The 20,425-nt window shown below is 54.0% G+C and overlaps 1 protein-coding gene across 2 annotated transcripts; it reads right to left on the reverse strand.

Annotated features, from left to right (window-relative positions):
* Positions 1-9,764: 9,764 nt before the first annotated feature.
* On the reverse strand, positions 9,765-20,425 carry TAL1 (TAL bHLH transcription factor 1, erythroid differentiation factor). 2 transcript variants are annotated; one of them, XM_074152352.1, is made up of 4 exons: positions 18,774-18,923; positions 17,002-17,430; positions 16,094-16,185; positions 9,765-11,706 (listed from the first exon to the last, which is right to left on the reverse strand). In XM_074152352.1, coding segments are annotated over exons 1-4 (942 nt in total). In that variant the 5' UTR covers positions 18,776-18,923; the 3' UTR covers positions 9,765-11,287. The 2 variants fall into 2 exon arrangements, with proteins under 2 accessions (XP_074008453.1, XP_074008452.1); XM_074152351.1 differs by lacking the exon at positions 18,774-18,923 and adding an exon at positions 20,356-20,425 and having other exon boundaries at positions 9,771-11,706.

A 20,425-nucleotide genomic window follows, 5' to 3' on the forward strand; every position in this document is an offset into this window, starting at 1 on the left:
ACGAAGAGACAAAGAGTTCAAAGGGCCTTTCGGCAACAAATAGCACTGATCATCTCAGCTGATTAAATAGGTTCCCAACTGATCTGGGAGTCCTAGGAGACCAAACTGAAGCTGGGAAGATTTATGGGGAGCTACCTGAATTGGAGAGGGAATATATTGATTTTATTCCTGGCTTCTGAACAGGATTGTTGGGTTTTCTCAGAGCGAAGATGTGCTGAGACGGAGGGATAGATAGGTAGGTAGACAGAGGGATAGATGGGCAGATTCATGACCCATCTGATCATTTTTCTGTCCCCACTTTCTCAGGGGAAGACAGAGAAACCCCGTGGCACCCAGACCTACCTCCTGGCATTCTCTCATCCAAAACTGCAATGCTTAGAAATGGGATTATAACTCCCAAGCATGAGGTTTTGTCACCCCAGCTCCTGCAGTCACTTGAATTTCTTTCATCCCCATCAGCAACCCACTGCCCTCCAAGCTCTGACAAATTCTGTCACCTTTGTTGGTGACAAGCCCTGTGTTTTGACAGCTCCGAGCATGATTAAGTGTGCCCTTGAGCCCTGCTTAACTTTACTGTCTCGCAACAAGCCGGACCCAGCCTTGTGCTTTCATCAGCCTCCCTGAAAGCAGAGGAGCATCAGGGAAGGCTGTGTCCCATGAAGAGGAGACCCCTGTGTGTCCCTTGGTGTGGATAAAGAAAAGCCCGATTCCAGCTGGACCCCCTTGCTCAGTACCACCCAAAGAAGATATTTTCCTTCCTCTGGACCCCGCAGCCTTCCCAGGGCATAGCAAGAGTCCTGGGCAGAGCTGAGGAGCACCCCTAATGCAAGAGATCAGCCTGAGCATCCTTGAACCATGGTGTCCAAACCTTCCAGAGCCCTGCCAGCAGGCACCAGCCCTATTTATTTCACACTCATCATCAAAAGCAGTATGTTTTCAGGTGGCATCTCTCTCCTCTTCCTTCTCATTCCCAGAACCAGAGCTTTAGAGCTTTTGCCTGGCATCCGAAGGGAAAAAAAAAAAAATAACGGGGCCATCAGCAGGGAGTGAAATGCATCTAATAACCTCCACTTCTTTTCAACGAGCTCCAGTTGTTGCTTTACAAGTGTACTCCAACCCCGGCAAGTGCCAAACAAAAGCTCCCCTCTCCTCCTCCGTGCCTGTTAAACAGCCTTATTATTTCAGCGAGCTGCATCTGCTGGGTGGCAGCCGCGATTACCATAACACAGGGGCAGGATTTGGCCTGGATGCTTCGCCCTCGATTCTGCAACAGGCGAGAACGTTTGGCTGGTTGAAAAACAAAATGAAAGAAAAAAAAAAAAAAAGGGAGAAGGGGAAACAAAATCGAATGTATGAAGTCACTTTTCTGGCCGCCACCCAAGCAAACAGATGCAGGTAGAGGAGGAGATGGGAGAAATCACGTCATCTTCTGCTCTGAGCAGCAGCTTCTGTTGCTGGGGAAGGGGGTGGGAGGGCCATAGGAAGGCCAGAGGGATTTCATGTGAGTCCAAGAGACATTTCTCAGGGTACACTGAAGTTAGGGGAGCTTTTTGGGAACCTTAGCACATTCCTGAAGCCTTGGAGGCTGCCGGCACCGGCAGGATGCTCCTGCAGCTGAGCTGTGAGATGGGGACAGGGATCCAGAGCTCCCACGGGAGGTATGGGATGGATAGGAAAGGGCTGAACAAAACCGAGCTGTGCCTTTGTGCCTCAGCAGCTGAGAACTGGCTGCCCTCAAATACAGCCTTGAATAGGTTTCCAGGACAAAAGGTGAAGACCCCTGAGAGATGCTTTTGCCTGGGATTGAGGAGAAGAGGCAGTTTCCAGGACTGGGCATGCTATTAATTAAAATCCAATAAATAGCAGGGCATTGGCACAACCAGAGGCACTCCCACCGGGAAGCACGAGCCTTCATAGGGTCACCTTGCCCCTGCCGAAATCCTGGGAGACTCATCAGCCTGCGGTTCCCCTGGTAGAGTCAACAGGGAACCAGTGACTGCAGGCTTGGAGCCCCTCACCCCCATTTCCCCGGGAGTGGGGACCTGCAGACCAGCACTGAGACCTCCAGGGCCAGGCTGAGCTGGGGGGAACACCAGCTGTCTGGAACTTTCTCTGTGCCTTCCTACCCCCAAAAATGCCAAATAAAAAACCCCAAAACCCAAGGAAAGAAGGGAAGGGAAGGGAAGGGAAGGGAAGGGAAGGGAAGGGAAGGGAAGGGAAGGGAAGGGAAGGGAAGGGAAGGGAAGGGAAGGGAAGGGAAGGGAAGGGAAGGGAAGGGAAGGGAAGGGAAGGGAAGGGAAGGGAAGGGAAGGGAAGGGAGGGGAGGGGAGGGGAGAGGAGAGGAGAGGAGAGGAGAGGAGAGGAGAGGAGAGGAGAGGAGAGGAGAGGAGAGAAGAGAAGAGAAGAGAAGAGAAGAGAAGAGAAGAGAAGAGAAGAGAAGAGAAGAGAAGAGAAGAGAAGAGAAGAGGGAAGAAGAAGAACAAGGAAGGAAAAAGAAGGAAAAAGAAAGAAGAAAGAAGAAAAAGAAAAAGAAAAAGAAAAAAAAAGAAAAAGAAAAAGAAAAAGAAAAAGAAAAAGAAAAAGAAAAAGAAAAAGAAAAAGAAAAAGAAAAAGAAAAAGAAAAAGAAAAAGAAAAAGAAAAAGAAAAAGAAAAAGAAAAAGAAAAAGAAAAAGAAGAAAAAACCTTCATAGTTTATTTGAAAGACACCAAGAAGACGTTAAACCCCCTTAACAAACCCGGTTCCCCCGAGTCCCCCCCCCGCCCGGCGCTGCGCTCGCAGGGGGCGGGGCGGGGGCGGGGCGGGGCGGTGGCGCCCCCTGGCGGCCGTGTGCGGCGCAGCGGGCTGCGGGCCGGCGGGCGGTGGGGGTGGCCGGGCCCGCGGTGGCGGCGGCGGCGGCGGCGGCAGCGGCCGCGCCGGCTCCGGCTCCGGCTCCGGCTGGGGCTGCTCTGGGCTGGCAGGAAGCGCTCTGCTGCGGTCGGCTTTGATCTGCCGCTTATCTGCGACCAGGGGTTCCCCGAGACCTGTTCAAAGGAGGCGCTGGCCCGCAGGCAGCTTCTTGGGGACCGCCAGCGGCTGCGTGGGCTCAGCAATGGGGCGAGGACAGGACCCCGGTGTCACCCGTGTGGGACAGGCCGGCCAGGACCCCCATCAGGCCAGAGCGAGGACATCGACTGCAGGCTGCTGCTGAAGAGCAGACCCAAACAGGCTGGGTGGGTGGTGGTAATGGATGTCACCATCCTCGGGACACCACCACCGTCCTTGGGACCTCGTCACCACCTGAGAGGACAAAACATGCCCCTGCTCGCACGCCCTTGGTGATGCCTGTCCAGGGGGCTGTTGGCGTGTGCGGCTGCGGGACGTTATCCCCAACGCCCCATGCCTGCACCCAGCAAGATAGAGCGGGGCAGCTTGGAGCAGGGACAGAGCCAGCTGGAGGGTGGCCCCTGGGGACCAGGTGAAAAGCCCTCCCGCCCAGCGCCTGCCAAGATAGGAGCAACGGCTGTCACCTCTGACACGCTGGGCAAGCTCAGCCATTCCTGCCACCCAAAAAAACCCACCCCTGGAGAAGCATCCGGTACCTGCTTGGGACGGTTTGACCTAGAAGAAGGGAAAAGCAGCTCGGAGTTTGCTAGGAGAAGGCAGGGAGCAGCCTGGGAGCGGTTTCTGCTCATGCAACCAAAAGCAAAACCACCCTGGTGGTGTTTTATACGGTGGTGACAACCAGTGGGGCAGCGTGCAAGGGGCAGGGGACGCACATGTGTGAGCACATCATGGGCTTGGGTGGCTTGAAGACACACGCAGGGCTGCGTGTTCATGTCCATCCAAATACACGTGTTTAGGACTGCGTCCTCAGAGGTGCATCCACGGACGTGCCCACAGGTGTGGGACGGCACGAATGAGTGCGTGTGTTTGTGAACGTGCTTGTACACCATCACACGTGTGAGACCGTGCATGTAAGAGCACATGGGCTGTGTGTTTGTGAGCAAATCAGCGTGCACACTTACTTCTCATGTGCGTGAGCTCCTGCACGGACAGGCGTATGTGGGGTGTGACTATTGTTGTGACTCCTTGTGCACAGAAATGTCTATGGCAAATGTGTGACTGCTAAGACACCTCCTGCGATGCCCCACAGTGGAGATGCAGCCAGGCTTGTTTCTCTCCTGCTCCCTGGTGGATCATCTGCAGGACACCACCCACCACATGCCCACCAAGCACAAACAGAGCCCTCCCGACCCCAAGCAGCAGCTTCCCACCCACAGCACCCATGGCAGCACACCGCTAACCAGCTCTGGCCACCCCCAGGCCACCCCGGGCTGGCCTCCAGCTCCCATTTCAACACCATTCCCAGGACAGGGCAGGCCGGGGGCTCGGAGGAGCGATGCTGCGTTGCTGGATGGTTGCAAGACACACGACTGGGAGGGTGTTGATGTGTTTTATTTCAGCTCCAGCAGCGCGTGAACGGATGTATGGCTGGTGGGGTGCAAGTGAAGTGCTCTGGAGATGGGACAGCTGTTGTAAAGCATCCCCTTGCTGACGTGCCCTTCCAGGCAGCCTCGGATGGGCGGTGGGTGAGGCCATGGCTGGACCCTTCTGACCCACAGGAAGACCTTGCATCTGGTTTTGGTGGGCTCTGGGCAAGCCCCGGGGCAGCAGGGTGCTGTTCCTGCTGGGGGGCTGTACTGGGGGTGGTGATGGTGGAAGCAGGATAGTCACAGGTCAGGGCTGGCACTGGCCTCTTCCCCAGGGCTTGGTCAACTCCCCAACCACCTCCAGGGCTGGATGGTCTGGTGTTCCTTACCACAGACACAGGGTGAACAGGGCAAGCAGGTACCCATGCTTTTCTAGCCGCTGTAGGCTGTGATGCTTGGCATTTTTGGAGCCACTCACTCTCCGCAAGCCTTGGTCAGGGTCCCACATCAGGGAGGACCATGGCTCAATGGCACCTCACACAAAGACCTGCCGCCTTCGCCTGTTGTCAACCGGCTTGTTCTGCATGATGCCACCCAGGATGCTCTGCCATTTTCCAGACACCCCTGGGCAAGTCCCCAAGCCTATCCCAGCCTGGTCAGCAGGTCACCTCCTCCCCTTGTTTCCAGCATCTCTAGAGCAGCGTGATGCCAGCAGAAAGCTGCCTTTCACTTTGCACTGTGCACGCACCAAGGAGCATGGTATCACCATGGCTTTGCTGCTCTCTTTGCCACAAGCCCTTTGGTGCAGGACGCATTCCCACCTTGGCGTGGCCAGGTTAGGCTGGTGCCGTGCGGGATTTACCATAGGGATGGGCAGGGAGTGAAGCCCCCGGCCCCACCACGTGCTGCCGGCGACACATCAAAGCACCGGGGCAGTTTTAGCCGTCCTCCAGACGCTCCCTCCCATTTCCTGCTGGATTCCCGTCTCGCTCCCTGCGCCCACATCAGCAAAACAGAGTGTAAAAATAGAGGCCGGGCTTCACCAAAACACAATAGTAAATTGTTCCCCGGAAAGGTCACCAGGGCGGCTGAGAATAGCTCTGAGAGGAGGGGAAAAGGAACGTCTACCAAGGGGGACAAGTTTAGAAGTGCCTGCTGGACCCCCCCCCCCCCACCATGGGAGGTTTCCTGCATCTCCAACAGCAGCATGCGTCCCCCCCATCCTAAGCCCCTGGTGTCTTGGAGCATCTTCATCTTCTCCCATCCGCCTCCAGCCCCGCTGAGCCATGGATCTCTCCCAGCTCCCCCAGCACCAATTTTTGATGGAAACTGAAAAAAAAACACACCAGGGAGCAAAAAATAAGATGAAAGGGAGAGGTAGGAGGACCAGAGAGGGAGAAAAGGGCTGGGAGGAGAAAGGGGATCTCGCTGACTGCTCATCTCCTTGCTGCGTGTGACAGCATGGTGTCCCCTGGGCACCTCTGGCTGGCTGGAGCCTTTGTGTGGCAGTGGGAACGTCAGGGATGAGCCCGAGGCTGAGGAGCGTATCAAGCAGTCTCAGAGAGTCATAAATTACTCCCTCCTGTTGTCACTGGCCTGTAATAGCAACGAGGCGAAGCTTTCTCATCGTCTGCTGGGGTGGGAACGTTTGGGTCCTGCCGTTTCGATGAGCATATTTAATTCAATAATGTGGGAATGCCCTTAATGAAGCAGGTCCTTGCTCTTGGCTTCGATGGGGTTCCCAGGCAGGGGTGTCAGTGCAGGCTGCCCTCAACATGGCATTGCCAGAAAGGATGTAATTAAAACCCGATAATGAGGCTTGAAAATAAAAGCTGGCCAAATTTTGAGTGATTTTGGTTTTTTGCATTTCTTGTTTTATTTCCTCAGACACACACATCCCTCCCACCTTCTTTTTTTTTTTTTTTAATTCAATTTTATCTCAATGTCACTTCCCCTCCATTCTCACTCCTCAGTATCATCAATGCAACGTTAAGGGGGATTTTCTGCCACCAGGAGCCCGAATGTCACCAGGTTCCTGGGACACATTAGAAACATGGGTGAAAAAAATCCTTTTAAATGCACCTGCTTCAAGTTTGTAAGAAAAGCTTATTGACCAGAAAATTTCCCACAGGAGGAGACAGACCAAAGCCCCCATCACCTTGTGGTGCCATCAGTGCTGGCACAACAGGTTTTGTATAAACAGAGAAGAAAACAGGTTGGGATGGGGTCATTTCCCCACATACTTCAATCCACAGAGCAGCGCTCATCGCCATCATCGTACACAACAAGATTGAAAAAAAAAAATTACCATTTGATGGGAAGGGGATGTTTTCCATCAGAAGATAAGAGTGGGAAGTGTTTGCAAAAATTCCTTTAAACAATTAAAATAAAAAGGGCAGATGATGCCTGCTACCTTCTGTGACCTTTGCATCTTGGTGGCAGAGCAGCAGCGAAGTCCAGACACTGCAGAGAGGAAGGTGCTAGAAGGAGGATGCTCATTCCAGCAATGCCAACACGGAGCCACCCAGCTGGGGACACGTCCCCAGAGCCTGTCCCAGCACAGCAGTTAGCAGGGTCTCTCCGTCACTGGGATCCATCAGGAGTGATGCACGTTGGCCGCCCCTGTGCAGACCAGGTGGCATTGGCACCCTCCAAGCCTTTTCTATAGACGATAGAGCTATATATTAAACATATATGTGCAGGGAGTGGTTTGAAACCTTCACCTTGAGGATATTCTTCTCTTTGCTGGTGGCAAAGGCTGCGTGGCCAGGAAGGACATTTTAATTGCAGAAAGGCAAAAAGCAGAAGGGTGAGGTGGAAGGAGAATTGACCTGGCAAGGGAAGGAGGGAGGGAGGGAGAGGGTCGGGAGGTGGGAGGGAGAGATAAAACGGCGGGTGAGCTATCGGCTCTGCCTGGGCTGGCAGCAGGGCAGGGGACAGGAGTTAAACCAGCTGTGCAGCCCTGATCGCCCGACCCCAGATAAACACCCAGAAGTCCCACGCCTTGTCCCAGCACCCGGGATGGAAACCAGCCCAGCCCTGGCTGCGGGGGCTTTGTTCAGCCTGGCTGGAGTGGGGGGGGGGGGGGGGGGGGGGGGGGGGAGTGTGGATACCCGTGTCCTTAGCATGGGGCTGTGCCCAGACAGGGCATCCCACACCCAGCGGGTTGGAGCCTGGGAAGGGCCCCCCCTCTTTCACCTGGGGGGAAATGTCACCCAGAAACTTTAAAAGTTGGCTTTTAAAAGTTGGCATTGGCTGCTGGGCTGCTGGGTTGGGGGGCCTCTGGGGGGATACTTTAAAATAGCAAGAGATGCTCTAAAAGACCCTGTTTAAGTAGGTAACGACTCTGAAAATGGTAGAATTTAAAGACAAGAAAATACCCGCGGTGCTGTTCTTCACCTGCCCCACGCTACGGGGCATGGCACTGGCCACCATCAGCAGCGTGGTGCTGCAGTTATGTGTGTATATAGATATATGTAATATACACACACACATGTTCAATGGACCAGTTAGCCTGTAAACACTCCCTAACTGATGTTACAAGCTCAACTGGTTAACTGCTTTTTAAAGTATTTGTGCACATGGCTGTGATAACTTCTTTTTTTTTTTTTTAGGAAAAAAAAAAAAAAAAGAGGAATTACTGTCGTTGCCTATAAAATTGTGGCCAAACACTTGCTGGGGTATGAAGGGAAGCAGCCTTGCCCCCAGCAGCCCCCCTCCCCACACCATCCCCCTCACCAAAAGAGGGGAAAAGGCTGTCGGAGCCTTTTGGGGACCTACAAATAATGTGATGGGGGTAACATGGTGGCGGCTGGTAACGCTTGCCTGCGGTGGGGGGATTGCTTCACCGCCCATCTTCCTTCCTGCTGGCCCCGCGCGCTCTTCCTCCCGCTTGCTCTCTCTGCAAAAGCCCAGCCCAGGCTGGACGGCATGAACCAAGCAAGAAAAAAATACGATTAGATCCTTTTGCAAGGTTTTTGCTGCCTGTTGATGGCTTTTGATGGCTGGGGATGGACCATCCTGGCACGCTCATCCCACAATTCCCAAGAATGTAATAGTGAAGTGGCGATGGATCCAAGCGATGAGGCAGGAGAGAGGGAGACAGCAAGTGGAGGCTGCTTTGTAAAACTTTATTTAGAAATATTCTTGATATATTCATTATATATATATATTTATATATACACACACATTACAACAAATGTGTTTTCTAAATAGCACATCCACAGTGGGTTGAGATTCAGGGTACCAGGTCTGGTTACTTCGTTTCTGCAGAAAAAATGCAGAAATCCAAGGGGAGGGTGGCAGAGAAAGGGAAGGGACTGAAAAACCCAAAAATCATCAGGCAGGAACTCACTCACATGGTACAACATTGCCCCAAAGTGCTGTTTCCAACAGAAACAGGGGGCGATGGTCCACACAGCGAGAGATGAAGCAGGCAGGAGGAGAGGTGGGCAGAGGAAATGTACCATTCAAATCACAATTAAAGTACAACTGTACATACCCCAGGAGACCTACGGTGCGCTCTGCTCAGGGCTACGAGCAGGCACGTGTGTGCGTGGGTTGTTGGAGGGGTGCCACCATGGTTTGTACCATTTCCCAACTGTTCAGCTACCGAAAAAGATTTAAAAAATTAAAAAATGTGGGGAATGAGGAATTTCCAAGTGTTGTTGACTTTTTCCTGCGATAGTTTAATAAAAAGGGTGTACAACACCCCCACACACACCACCTGTACCCCAGGGTTATTTTGAATGCTGAAAACCAAGAACAGCTTTACCTGTGTGACAGCATCCCTCTCCCTTCCTGGAGGACCCTCCCTGCCAGCCCCCGCCACCCGCTTCTCCTACCCCTGGCGCCGGGAGCAGCCCAAACCTCTTCCTCAGCATCACTCCATCACCCGTCGTTGCCTCTTCCCTGGCCCAGCCCTGTGGGTAACCTCTTTAAAAAAAAAAAAACAACCACCCATGCACAGGCGATCTGGACCTAGGAAGGAATTCTCCTCTTTTTCCCCAATTTAAGATGAGGGAGGTTGGTGGCTTCGGGTCTTTGCTGGACACCCTTGCTCAGTCCAGGACTCCTTCTCTGGCAACTATTTCAACCAAATGTGCCAACCCATGTGCCGGCCTCCCACCTACTATTTACAAAGAGGCGTTAAAACCAAGCGGGGATGGAAACGATGGGGCTCTGAGTTAAGCCCAGAGGGGCTTGCAGATGCCCGCCCAAATCCTCTGTGTGTCCTTGTACCTCAGCACCCTTGAAAAGGAATGAGTGCCGTGGAAGGTGTCCCCTCTTGAAGGACTTTTTCCCTTCCAAAGGATGTTTGTGGGTGGTTTTTTTTTTTTTTTTTTTTTTTTTTACTGTAGCATGGTGGAGATTTCTGTGCCTTGATGTCTCTGCAGAAGGAAAGGATGGGCTTGGGGGAATCGCTCCACCAGGCATCACGTGGTGGGTGAGAGATGGGCCTGATGCAGCAGTCATGGCATGATGCCATCCTCAGCTCCCAGCAGCAGCCTCCTGCTCCCCAGTCCTTATTTCCCAAATGCTCTCCCAGGAGGCGGCAGGGATCAGAGGATCGGCTCAGTCACGGCCATAAATTCTGCAGCAATTCAAGCGCTCGGGAACGGAGGCCAATCCCACTACTGCTTTTAGTGCCTCCCCCCAAGATCTGGAGATGCTGGGGGCTCCTATTAGCCTTGGGCAGGCAAGAACCCTCCTAATGCCGGATTGATTCCAGCACCTGGAGTCCAGCCTGTGGGCACTGGCATAGCTGAACCACCACCATTTTCACACAATAAAACCAAAAAATTCAAAGCATACCATTAAAACCCTTTTATACTCTATGTACACACGCACTGTTGATGCATCATTGACTCCTTTTGCCTCTTTGTTGCTTTTTGAGTTTAAAAATCCCCCAGTCCAAGGGGATGCTTCGCTAGTAAATTATTTTTTTCCCCTTACAACCCTGAAATTTGTCTTCCTTGAGAGAAGCTCTGGCCCTATGGAAACCACTGGGAAAACTCTAGGAGAATGCAACAGGCTTGGAACTCACCCGCTGAGCGTTACCAGCAGAAAAATCAGGGACTGGGAGGGTGGCAGAAAACACCTATGTACCTTTTCTTTCAGTGGATACTGCATGACAGCGTTAAACAGAAGTAATCCCATGTCATAAATACAACAACCCCAAACAATCCAAAGTTAGGCAGAAGGGAAAGGAAGAAAGGGGGAAAAAAAAAAAAAAAGAAAAGAAAAGGAAAAAAAAAAGGGAGAGAGAAAGAAGAAGTCTTAATCCTTTTAATAGTTCATTTGCTGAGGGTATTTTTTCACCTCTTTAAAAAGATACAGTCAAAATCTCTCAGACAACAGGAAGACGTGGCCCCAGCTCCTGCTCAGACCAGTTGTATATGCCACAGGCTGGAGAAATGCTGCAGCATTAGCAGGTTTCAGCAGTCTCCAGCGCCACGTAGAGCTGGAAAGCATCAGTGGCCTCCACCAGCAGCGAAAGAGGAGTTTCATGTCTCAACCAGGTGACTGTTTAAAAAGCAACAGTCACCAAACGGTCTGAAAACCCTCTAAATGCTGGAGAGGTGCTGGCCACGTGTCCTGCCCCTCCACAGAGTCACATCACGAGCAGTATGTACAATGAAGATGACTTCAAGGCTTTTCTTCTTTGTACGATCACGTACCTAAACGCCGAACATCCATCTGGTTTGGTCTTGTCCTCGGCCAACGTGCCGGCCGCTCCATCCCGGGCTGGGGAGAACGGGGAGCCTGAGCCCCCGCGGAAAGGCAGAGTCACAAATCCCACGGGCACAAGTTCCAGCATCCTCAGGCTCGGGTCTCACCTCCCCCTTGGTGCTTCGGGAGCGATGCGGAAGGTCATCACCGCTGCGCGTTGCCTTCTACGGGGAGGATGGCATGGTGCAGGCTCCGCGTGTGCTTCGAATCTAGTGTTTCGTGCTCTTCTGTGAAGCTGTCCGGGCTCGCCGCTCCGTCTAAAGAACTTCCACAGCTAGAGTTAGGAGACAACATGTCCTGCAGGAGGTCTTCCTGGACTATCCCAGAGTCTTTGTTCACTTTGCCCCTTTGGTTTCCTTCTTCCTCCTGGTCGTTGAGCAGCTTGGCCAGGAAGTTGATGTATTTCATAGCCAGGCGCAAAATCTCGTTCTTGCTCAGTTTTTTGTCGGGCGGGTGGGTGGGGATGAGCTTGCGAAGCTCCGCGAAGGCTCCGTTGACGTTCTGCTGTCTCCACCTCTCCCGGCTATTGGTAAAAATGCGACGAACCACTTTCGTATGAGGACCTGCAATTGCAACCACGCGGAGTTAGAAGCAGGGCGCAACAGGGCATTTATTACTTTGGTGAATAGGTCACCGTTCCCCAAACTAACTGATTTATTTTAGTGACGTCATCAAGGCAGTGAAACAGCAGTCTCCAGCTACCTGGAAGCTACCCTGATGAGCTGAGGTAGACATGATTTCTGTTCAACCCAGTGGAAGGGAAAAATGGAGTTGTGTCTTTTTAGATGTCTCCTGAGATGCCTAAATTTACCTCTCCAAGGAGACAGGCTTAGGCCATGACACACGTGCAGAAGGCTGCTCTATTTTTAGTGTATCTCAGCAACAAAGGTCCTATTAGAAGGTTAGGTTGCAAGCTGGTTTTATTTTCTATCCCAAAAGCATCTTAAGGACATACCATTAGGACAGCAGAAAATAAGCCTGAGCAGAGGCTTTGCCAACTCTAAGATCCAGAGATCTTCCCTGATGCCCGCGGGATCCAGAGTTGATAGAGACCACAGGATTGCCACCAGCCTTCTGGCTGGTTTGTATGAAATGAGGTGGTGGGATTCACCCCGCAGTAATGAGGACAGGTAGCAATGCCACCCACAGAGTGAAAGCAGTGTCCTTGCTGGAAGGGTGGTCACGGGTGGAGGATGAAGCAGTTTCACAGCTGACCCGAGGACCGCCTGCTCCCTCGGCATGTCATGGCAAAACCTCCCCATCTGACAGTGACGGGAGAAGGGACTCTAAATTGCTAGAGGTGTGCATTTGGCTCAGTTACACGTGAACTCCAGTTAAATCCCTGTAATTTTACAGCCATAGTCCTGACGGGGCATGTTACACAGGACAGATGTACAAAAGGTGGCAATTCTCCTTTCAGATCATCAGGGTAACTCCTGTTGGCACAAGTGAGACATGATCTTAGCACTAGGGGAGACCCAAAAGCACATCTACCCAAAAGTACTGTGCTACAGGAGTAGCAACACTGTAAATCAGGACTGCAGGTCCTTGGGTCTGTAGGAACCAGTTCATGTAAGGAGACGCTACCACAAGATGCTTTTATTATTACATCCTTTCCATCCTCATCCCCACGAGATACCAACGGTGGAAGTACATAGCAATCTCATGAAATTCTGGGAGAATAACCATGGAAGAAACCCCTATAGGATAGGAAGCATCACATACAGTGAAAATCATTACAAAGTATGAAGCAAAGACTTGCAGATATCAGATGGGTGAGTGAAAGGGGTGAGTGTCCACCCCAAAGGACAGGCTGTGGATATTCCCATCTGCACCATCTCTCCCCTGTAGCCCCACTCTGAGACACTTGCCTAACTACTCCCTCCTGGTGGGAGCAAGTCCCTGGCTGTGATGAGCGGTTTAAGCCATAGCTGTGCCATCACCCAGTGAAACCAGCAACCTGAGGGGCATTTAAACATTTTTCTTAGAAAGCAAAACTCCAGGCTGCTTTGACTGTGGCAGAGCAGGCAACCAGATGTGATTCTAGAGGAATCCTAGTCAGGCTGCACCTTGACAGGTCCCACCTAGCACAATGTGAGAAGAGGAATCCCACGTTTCAGCTGATTAAACACCATCACACTTTCCTCCCCTCAGGGGAAACCGAGACCCTTTGGTGCAGCCTGTCACACGCAACACCCCCCATCACAGGGTTTGCATAGGGACACGCTCCCAAGCAGCCAGATTAAAGCTACCGGCTTCTCCAGCGTGTGAGCAGCCACACAACTCACTTCTCACAGCGTGCTCAGGAGCAAGGAGTCCCCAGAATCGCAAAGAGCCCCTGGGGATGAGATGGGGGATGTCAGAGTGAGAAACTCATCTCCAACCTCCAAGATCTTGGTCTGATGCTTTAATAAAGCCCATTTTCCACTCCCAGACAGCACGTAAATTCCCTTTGTATGAATTAATGTGCAAGAGCGCATGGAAAGGGAAGGTTTCTTGTCCCTGATGTGCACAGCCCACTGTGCCATGGGGTCATGGGGAAGGTGTTGGGGACTAAGGGGACCTCAACAGCACCGAGCTGCCCAGCACTGCTAATAAGGCAGCAGAGAAGGTGCTATAACTTGCTACAATAATAAAACAGTTTCAACACTTCAGTGCTCTCTCCAGAGCAAACAAAGCCATGAGCCTTAAATTTAGAAAGAGATGGAGCTTAAATCTTTTTACTTCCATAAGATTATGAGGAAAAAAAAAAAAAAACCCAAACTTGGGTGCTATTTATTTTCCAAAAAATCTCAAGAGACTTCCAGTCTTCACAGGCTTCAACCACGCGTCTCTGTTCACTGAAAGTTGCTGACTAAGAGGCACCTGTTCCTAAAATTTTGAAATGAGAAAAGAGACCTGTTCATCTTCATCCGGGGGCACCCAAATCCAGCTCCACAATATCACACAAATTCTGACACCACTCAGATTTTTGGTTCCTGCACCAAGCGAATTAAACATATCTTCTAGGAAGAGATCAGGCTTTGGCCAAAACGTGTCAAGCAATGGAGAAATTTTAAATGCCCCATAGCTGTGTTATAATAGAAGATATTTATTTCTCATAGAGAAATTTGCCTCAATTAATTCAAGCAGTTGGCTGAGAATTTTTGCCTGGATTTTCTTCCAATTGATTGACTGATGCTTTCTGGGTTTTTTTAATTGTAAATTAGAAGTCTGAGGAAAACTAGTAAAAAGATGAGCTTCCGAAGCTACAAAGCTACAGAATATCCTTGCAGGTGCTTTTTTACATATTTTTTTTTAACATCTCCACTTATATCTATTTTTTAAGAAGATATTCAGTGCACCAAACTTTCCCCAAAATGGATAAAGAAATAATTGCAAAAAGACACCACTCACTCCCTTCAGAGGAAACCAAACACCAAGCACCCGGCAAGACCCTTCTACCTTTCTGCACCTTCCAAGGGCTGAGGACCCACAGGAGCGATGCTCAGAACGACAAGCAAAGCCCAGCAGACGGCACAGATGCCTCAGCATGGGATGCACATCCCTACAAATTGCTCCCGTTTAGACAGCATCGTCTGGTACCTATTTTCCCCCAAAAAAATTTTTGAAACTAGTCTTGGAAATTCACATGAGCCAGAACCCGCAGGATTGGGTCCGATGTATACACCTGCTTTACAGCACATATCCAAAAACTTGGTTACAACCAAGTATCTCTGTAATCCTTAGTATGTAATTTAGCAGCAAGTCGAAAGCTGTAGTCAGACACCGTGATTTGATGGACTTTCACCGCAGCCGCTAAACCTCTGAACCCAAATCCAGACAAAAAGACCTTCTTGTGCCGGGGGCTGAGACAACCCCTGCCCCCGGGGGGCTGCGGGCTGAAGGGACCGGGCAGACGGAGGAGGGTGGAGAGCGGGGAGAGACGGACTGATGAAGGCAGATAACGCCCTGAGCCCGTCGTTTCGTAGCGTATTATTTTAGAGCGACGTGGATTACGATTTGATCTGATTTTAGCTTAGCCGGGTAGAAGGACGGGGACAGCTACAGCTAGAAAGAAGGAAAATGAGTTGTCTGGCGACTGAAATACGGCGTTTACAATTGCTAAAGAGGAAACACTTTTCACTGGATCTCGTTTGTACGGGCTGTTAATTCCAGATAAACGTGTCAGGCTTCCACGTGAAAGCCGTTCCCACACCAGCAGCCTGGGAACGGGCAGCGGGATCCTGCCCTGCCTTCTCTCTGCCTTTCCTTTCTTTGATATTATCCTGCCGGTCCGACAGGGATCCCCGCGCCTGGGGTCTCCGCTCGGACACCGGGCTGTCACCCTCCCCACCAGGCTCTGCAGACACGGGGCACTTCTCCAGGCCGGGCTGCAGCAGGGGGGTGGATACGCACTGAATCAAGGTGCGGAGAAGCTGGCAAAGGGACCGGCGGCAAAGGGACGGCCACAATCCCACTGCAACCCTGCAGACCTTAAATCGGGTTTCACTCTTTGTCCTTAAGCAGTTTAAAAGGCGGGTGGGATCTTTCTGCCCAAGGCTGCGGTCTGCCTTACCAACGTCGCCTCGGCTGAAAGGGTTTGCAAACACAGCGTGTCACTGCGATGGCCCTGATCCAGCCTCGGCACTTCAACGGGGACTTAAATTCAGCGGCTTCCTTCGGATTTAATCTTTAAGCAATTTGCAGAACAGGGATGTAATTAACCATACGCTGAACTGCTTTGCTGGGAGAAAGCAAATCCACCGAGCAGGCTGCCGGTCATTAGTCGGGACAGAGCCTTAACCAGGGGTCGGGGGGAGCCACCCCGCCACCTCGGGCATCCTATTTGTCCTTTACGATTTGGGGTTTTTAATCCCAGCATGTGGCACCCTGCAGCAACTTGCCCCTTTCAGCAGCTGGGGAGCCCCCCCCCCGCCAAGAGCCAGCGCAGGGGCCAAACGCTCTCACCGTCGGTGATCTCCATCTCGTAGGGAGAGGGTCTCCTCTTCACCCGGTTGCTGCCGTACATGGAGAAGGAATCCGGTTCGCCGAAAAACCCGCTGCAAACGAGAAGGCAGAGAGAGGCCGTGAGGACACACCGGCATCCTCCCGGCACGCCACGGCCCCCGCGGGGCGGGGGGAGGCTCCCGTGGGCCGGTGAGAAACCGAGCAGCTCCGTGACCTCGGAGGGAGCTCACGGCTCACGAAGCGGAGCCCGGGGTCGTGCGGCGACACGACACGCGGCCGCCCGGCGACACGCACCGAGGGACGTCAGCCCTGCGTGTGCTGGGGGATGCGGGCGGAGCGGGACAGCGGGGCTAGCGGCTCCCGGGCAAAAACCAGCCCCCTCCTCGCAGCTTTCTGCCCCCCACATCCCCCCCCCCAGCCCGGCCGAGTCCGTCCCGCAGCCTCCCCCCGGAGAAGAGAGGGCAGCGGGGGGCACCGTCCCCGCACAGGGGGGCCGCCCTCTGCCCCCGCCAGAGCGTTTTCTGCCCCTTGCGCTCCTTTGCGGGGCTCATCGGAGCCCGGGGAGCTCCCAGGGTCTAAACCAGCTCTCGACAAGTGCCGCGTTTACCGACGGACCACTTTGCTCTGCCCGGGACATTTCTACCGTGAATTATTATTTTTTTTTTTAATTATTATTATTTTTCTAGGAAATAATAATTTCGAGTTTTCGTTTCGGGTTATTTTTCCCCCCCTTTCTTCCTTTGCAAAGTTGCATGCAAACCCGCCATGACTAAGCCCCGAGCGGAGGAAGGGACGATGCTGCTGTCGCCCCCCTCCCTTCCTCCCTCCCTCCCCGCCACCGAGCCCCGCAACCGAGCGGGGCTCCCCTCGGGGAGCCCGGCCGGGGATGGGGTGGGGGAGACACGGACCTGTTGATGGTGGCCAGCGGCTGGCCCAGGTTGTAGAGCATGGCCCTGCCGGGGGGCTGCAGCGGGAGCGCGGGGGGGCTCAGCTGCACCATGCGGGCCTCGCAGGCGGCTTCGGCGGCGCGGCACGGCTCGGCGCCCGGCGCTCTCTGCATCGCCTCCCCCGCCGCCTCCCGGCTTTTTATGTCCAGGGAGCCCCCCCGGCGCACCAGCTCGATGACGGGGACGGGGGCGGCGGGGGGCCCGGGGGAGGGCCGGCCCGCCTCCTTGGCCGCCCCGTTGAGCAGCAGCTGGGGGTCGGCCGGCGCCTCCATGCCCCCGCGGCTGCTCTCCGGCTCGCTCGTGGTCTCCGTTTCCGAGTCGTGCCGCCGGGGGGGCCGGGCATCGCGGGGGTCACTGGGGGGCGGCGGGGCGGGAGGCCTGTCCATCGTCCTGCGGAGAGAAGCAGCCGTGAGGGGGCGGCCCCGGTTTAGGGGGGGGGTGCGGGGGGGGAGGAGGGGGGGAGTACCGCCGCCCCGGGCACCGCCCCGACGGGGGCGGGGGGGGGGGAGCGTTTCGGGCTTCGAGCTTCGCCGGCGAGAAATGGGGGGAAACAGGGGGAGGCACTAACCACCCCAAATCAATTCGAGTTTGACGGTGCGAGAGGTGCCGGGGGGGGGGGGCGGGGGGTCCGCGGGGCCCACGACACCGTGACGTCACGGAGCGCCCCGGCCCCGCCTTGACGTCACGGAGCACCGCGGATCGGTGCGGCGCTTTTGACGTCGGGCAGCGCCCCGGTTCCGCACGACGCGCCGCGCAGGGGGCGGCCGGGCCGGACCCCCTACCTCAACCCCGCCCCGCGGTGATTTCCGCGGCCGGACGCGGAGGGCTGCCACCCATCAAGGCGGTTGATGCAGCGGGAGACACTGGGCCACCACCCGGCGCGCCGCGGTGGCCCGGTGTGAAATTATGCGGCCAAATTACGGCCCGGCGGGAGGAGGCTCGGGTCGCCCCCTCGTTTGAGGGATTTCTCGCCGTTTGGGGGACCCCGGCGGTGTTTGCCGCCCCGCGGAGCCAGCCCCATCGCAGCCCGGCCTGAGGGCAGCGGCCTCAGCCTCGTGGGCGATCGCCTCTCCTCCCATTTTTAATTTTTTTTTAATTATTATTATTTTTTAAATAGCGAAATATACCTGAAGCCACTTTTACGGGGAGAGAGGGGGTTAAAGCAGCCCATAACGGAGTCGATCCCCCCGCGCATTCGCTACCGCAGGAAGGAGGAAGGGGCCCGGCAGCTCCATCCGCGGCCGCACATTGTCCCCCTTCTCCCACAGAACGAACCCTGTCGCGACAGGGCACCTCGTGCCGAGGGCAGGCAGCGATATCGCTATTACTGCCACGCTGATTCTCCCACCTCCCGCCTCGGTCGGTTTGGGGTTTTTTTCCCCCCCTGTAAATAAGGGGTTTCGCGGAGCAGGGAGCTGCCGCCCCCCGCTCTCCTCCCCATCCTTCTCGCTCCTTTGCCTTGTGTCATTTTTAATTTTTTATTTTTTTTTTCGTTTCTGCTGGGCTGAATTGCGAAAGAAAACCTTTTTTTTTGGGGGGGGGGGGGGGAGGGTCATATCTCACCATCTCGCTCGGGAAAAAAAAAAAAAATAAAACAAAACAACAACCAAGCAACAAACCACCCAACCTAAAGCACAAGTTCTCTGCCGTCCCTCCAGCCCCCTCCCCGCCAGCCCTCTAGAAAGAAAAATATAATTGCCTATTCCCATATTGTATAGGAAGAGATTACTCACATGTGTCATATTTAAGTAGGGACACCGCAAGTCTCTCCTGTTTCAACAAAAGCGCTCTCAGTGTCAGGCTGAATTTACTCCTCCCACCTCAAGGTACTTACGACTTTACAGAGAGGAAGGACACCCGCATCGGGATAAAACTGCTAAATCCTGGGAGGAAGAGAAGGGGGGGGGAGGGGGGGGGGGGGAGAGAAAAAAAGAGGAGAGGGTGGATCTCGTGGGCCCGGATTGCCAGAGATCGGTGGAGAGATGGGCGCAGGGGAGAGGAAAAGAGGGGACGGCACCCCGAGGCGGCCCCTGTTATAGGGGACAGCCGGCCACCCCCTTGTGCCCCCCCCCTCCGTGTCCCCGCCGCGCAGTCGGGAGTCGCCGCCTCGCACACGGGGCCACGGCCTGGCGCAGAAAATATAAATAGATTTTTTTTTTTTAAAAAAAAAGGTGTGAAAATATATTAAAAAAAAAAAAAAAGCCCTATATTTGGGGCGAATTGGGCGGTTTTTTGGACACATTGCAAGCCCGGTCTCCCCGGGAGGAAATCCCAGACGGGGCCGGAGACGGAGTTGTTTTTCTCCCGATGGGCTCGCAAATAACGGCGGCGGCGTTTCTCCTACGCCCGACTGGAAAATTTAATTCCTAAAGGGGTAAATTTAATTCCTAAAAGGGGCCAGTTACCGGCGGAGCTCCCCCCCCCCCCCCCGGCGAGGTGCCGCGACGGCCGGGGCCGGGCCGCCGGCGGGGTGAGCCCGCTCCCCGCCGCGGATCAACAGGAAGGCGAGGCCGGTTTCCCTCCCCCGCCAACGAAATCACGAAAAATAAGCTTTTCCCCTTCATAAAAAAATGAAATAATCCCGATGGCGTCTCCTCCCGCTTTCGTTAAAAACGAAATACACAAAACCGCAAAAAAATACCCGCAGCTTTTTGCCTTCATTTGAGGGTGATTTCGTTTAGAAAAATAAGCAAGGGGACACACACACACACACGACATTAATTCCCTGCCCGCTGGTTTCTTCTCCGTAAAATCCTTTTGTTTTCCAGCCGCGGATGGGCAGGAAATTTCCAGCCCAGAAACGCACCTCTCCCGCCGGCCCTTTGTAGGGGAATTACCCCGGGGCGGGGGGGAGCGGTATATGGGGGGAAGGTCGTCCCCCCCCCTCGGGGGACAAGCGAATAGGCCCTGGCCGTCGGCCGGGCCGCGTCCTGGTGTGTCCCCCCCCACCGGAGAGAAGCCGGGCCCGGTGGGCGCTCTCCCCTCCCGCCCGCCGCCAGTCCCACCCGACCCCTCGCTGCCGCACCCCGGGGGTCCCGGGGGAAATGGGGAGGGGGGGGGGAAGCGCACCCCACATTTTCAAAGGCGAAAGCGTGTTCTCTTCCTCACCCACCCCTCATCAAAGAAGAAAAAAAAAAAAAAAAAAAGATTAAAATCCAACCGCGGAAAAGACTTGGGTGGGTTTTTTTTCCCCCTTCGCCTGCCTCTTCCATGGGGCAGAACCCCCCCAAGCACCCCTGGCTGCCTCCCGGACCCCCCCAAAACCCCAACCCACCGCCCCCAAGCCGCTGCGGGGCCGGATTCCTCTCTACTCACCATTTGCTTTTCATTGGGAAAAGTGAGTGGAGCCATTTTGTGGCCTACGCATCGCGGCTATATTTGTAGT

The sequence above is a fragment of the Numenius arquata genome, chromosome 8 (genome assembly GCF_964106895.1).
Source record: "Numenius arquata chromosome 8, bNumArq3.hap1.1, whole genome shotgun sequence".
In the NCBI taxonomy this organism is placed as follows: Eukaryota; Metazoa; Chordata; class Aves; order Charadriiformes; family Scolopacidae; genus Numenius; species Numenius arquata.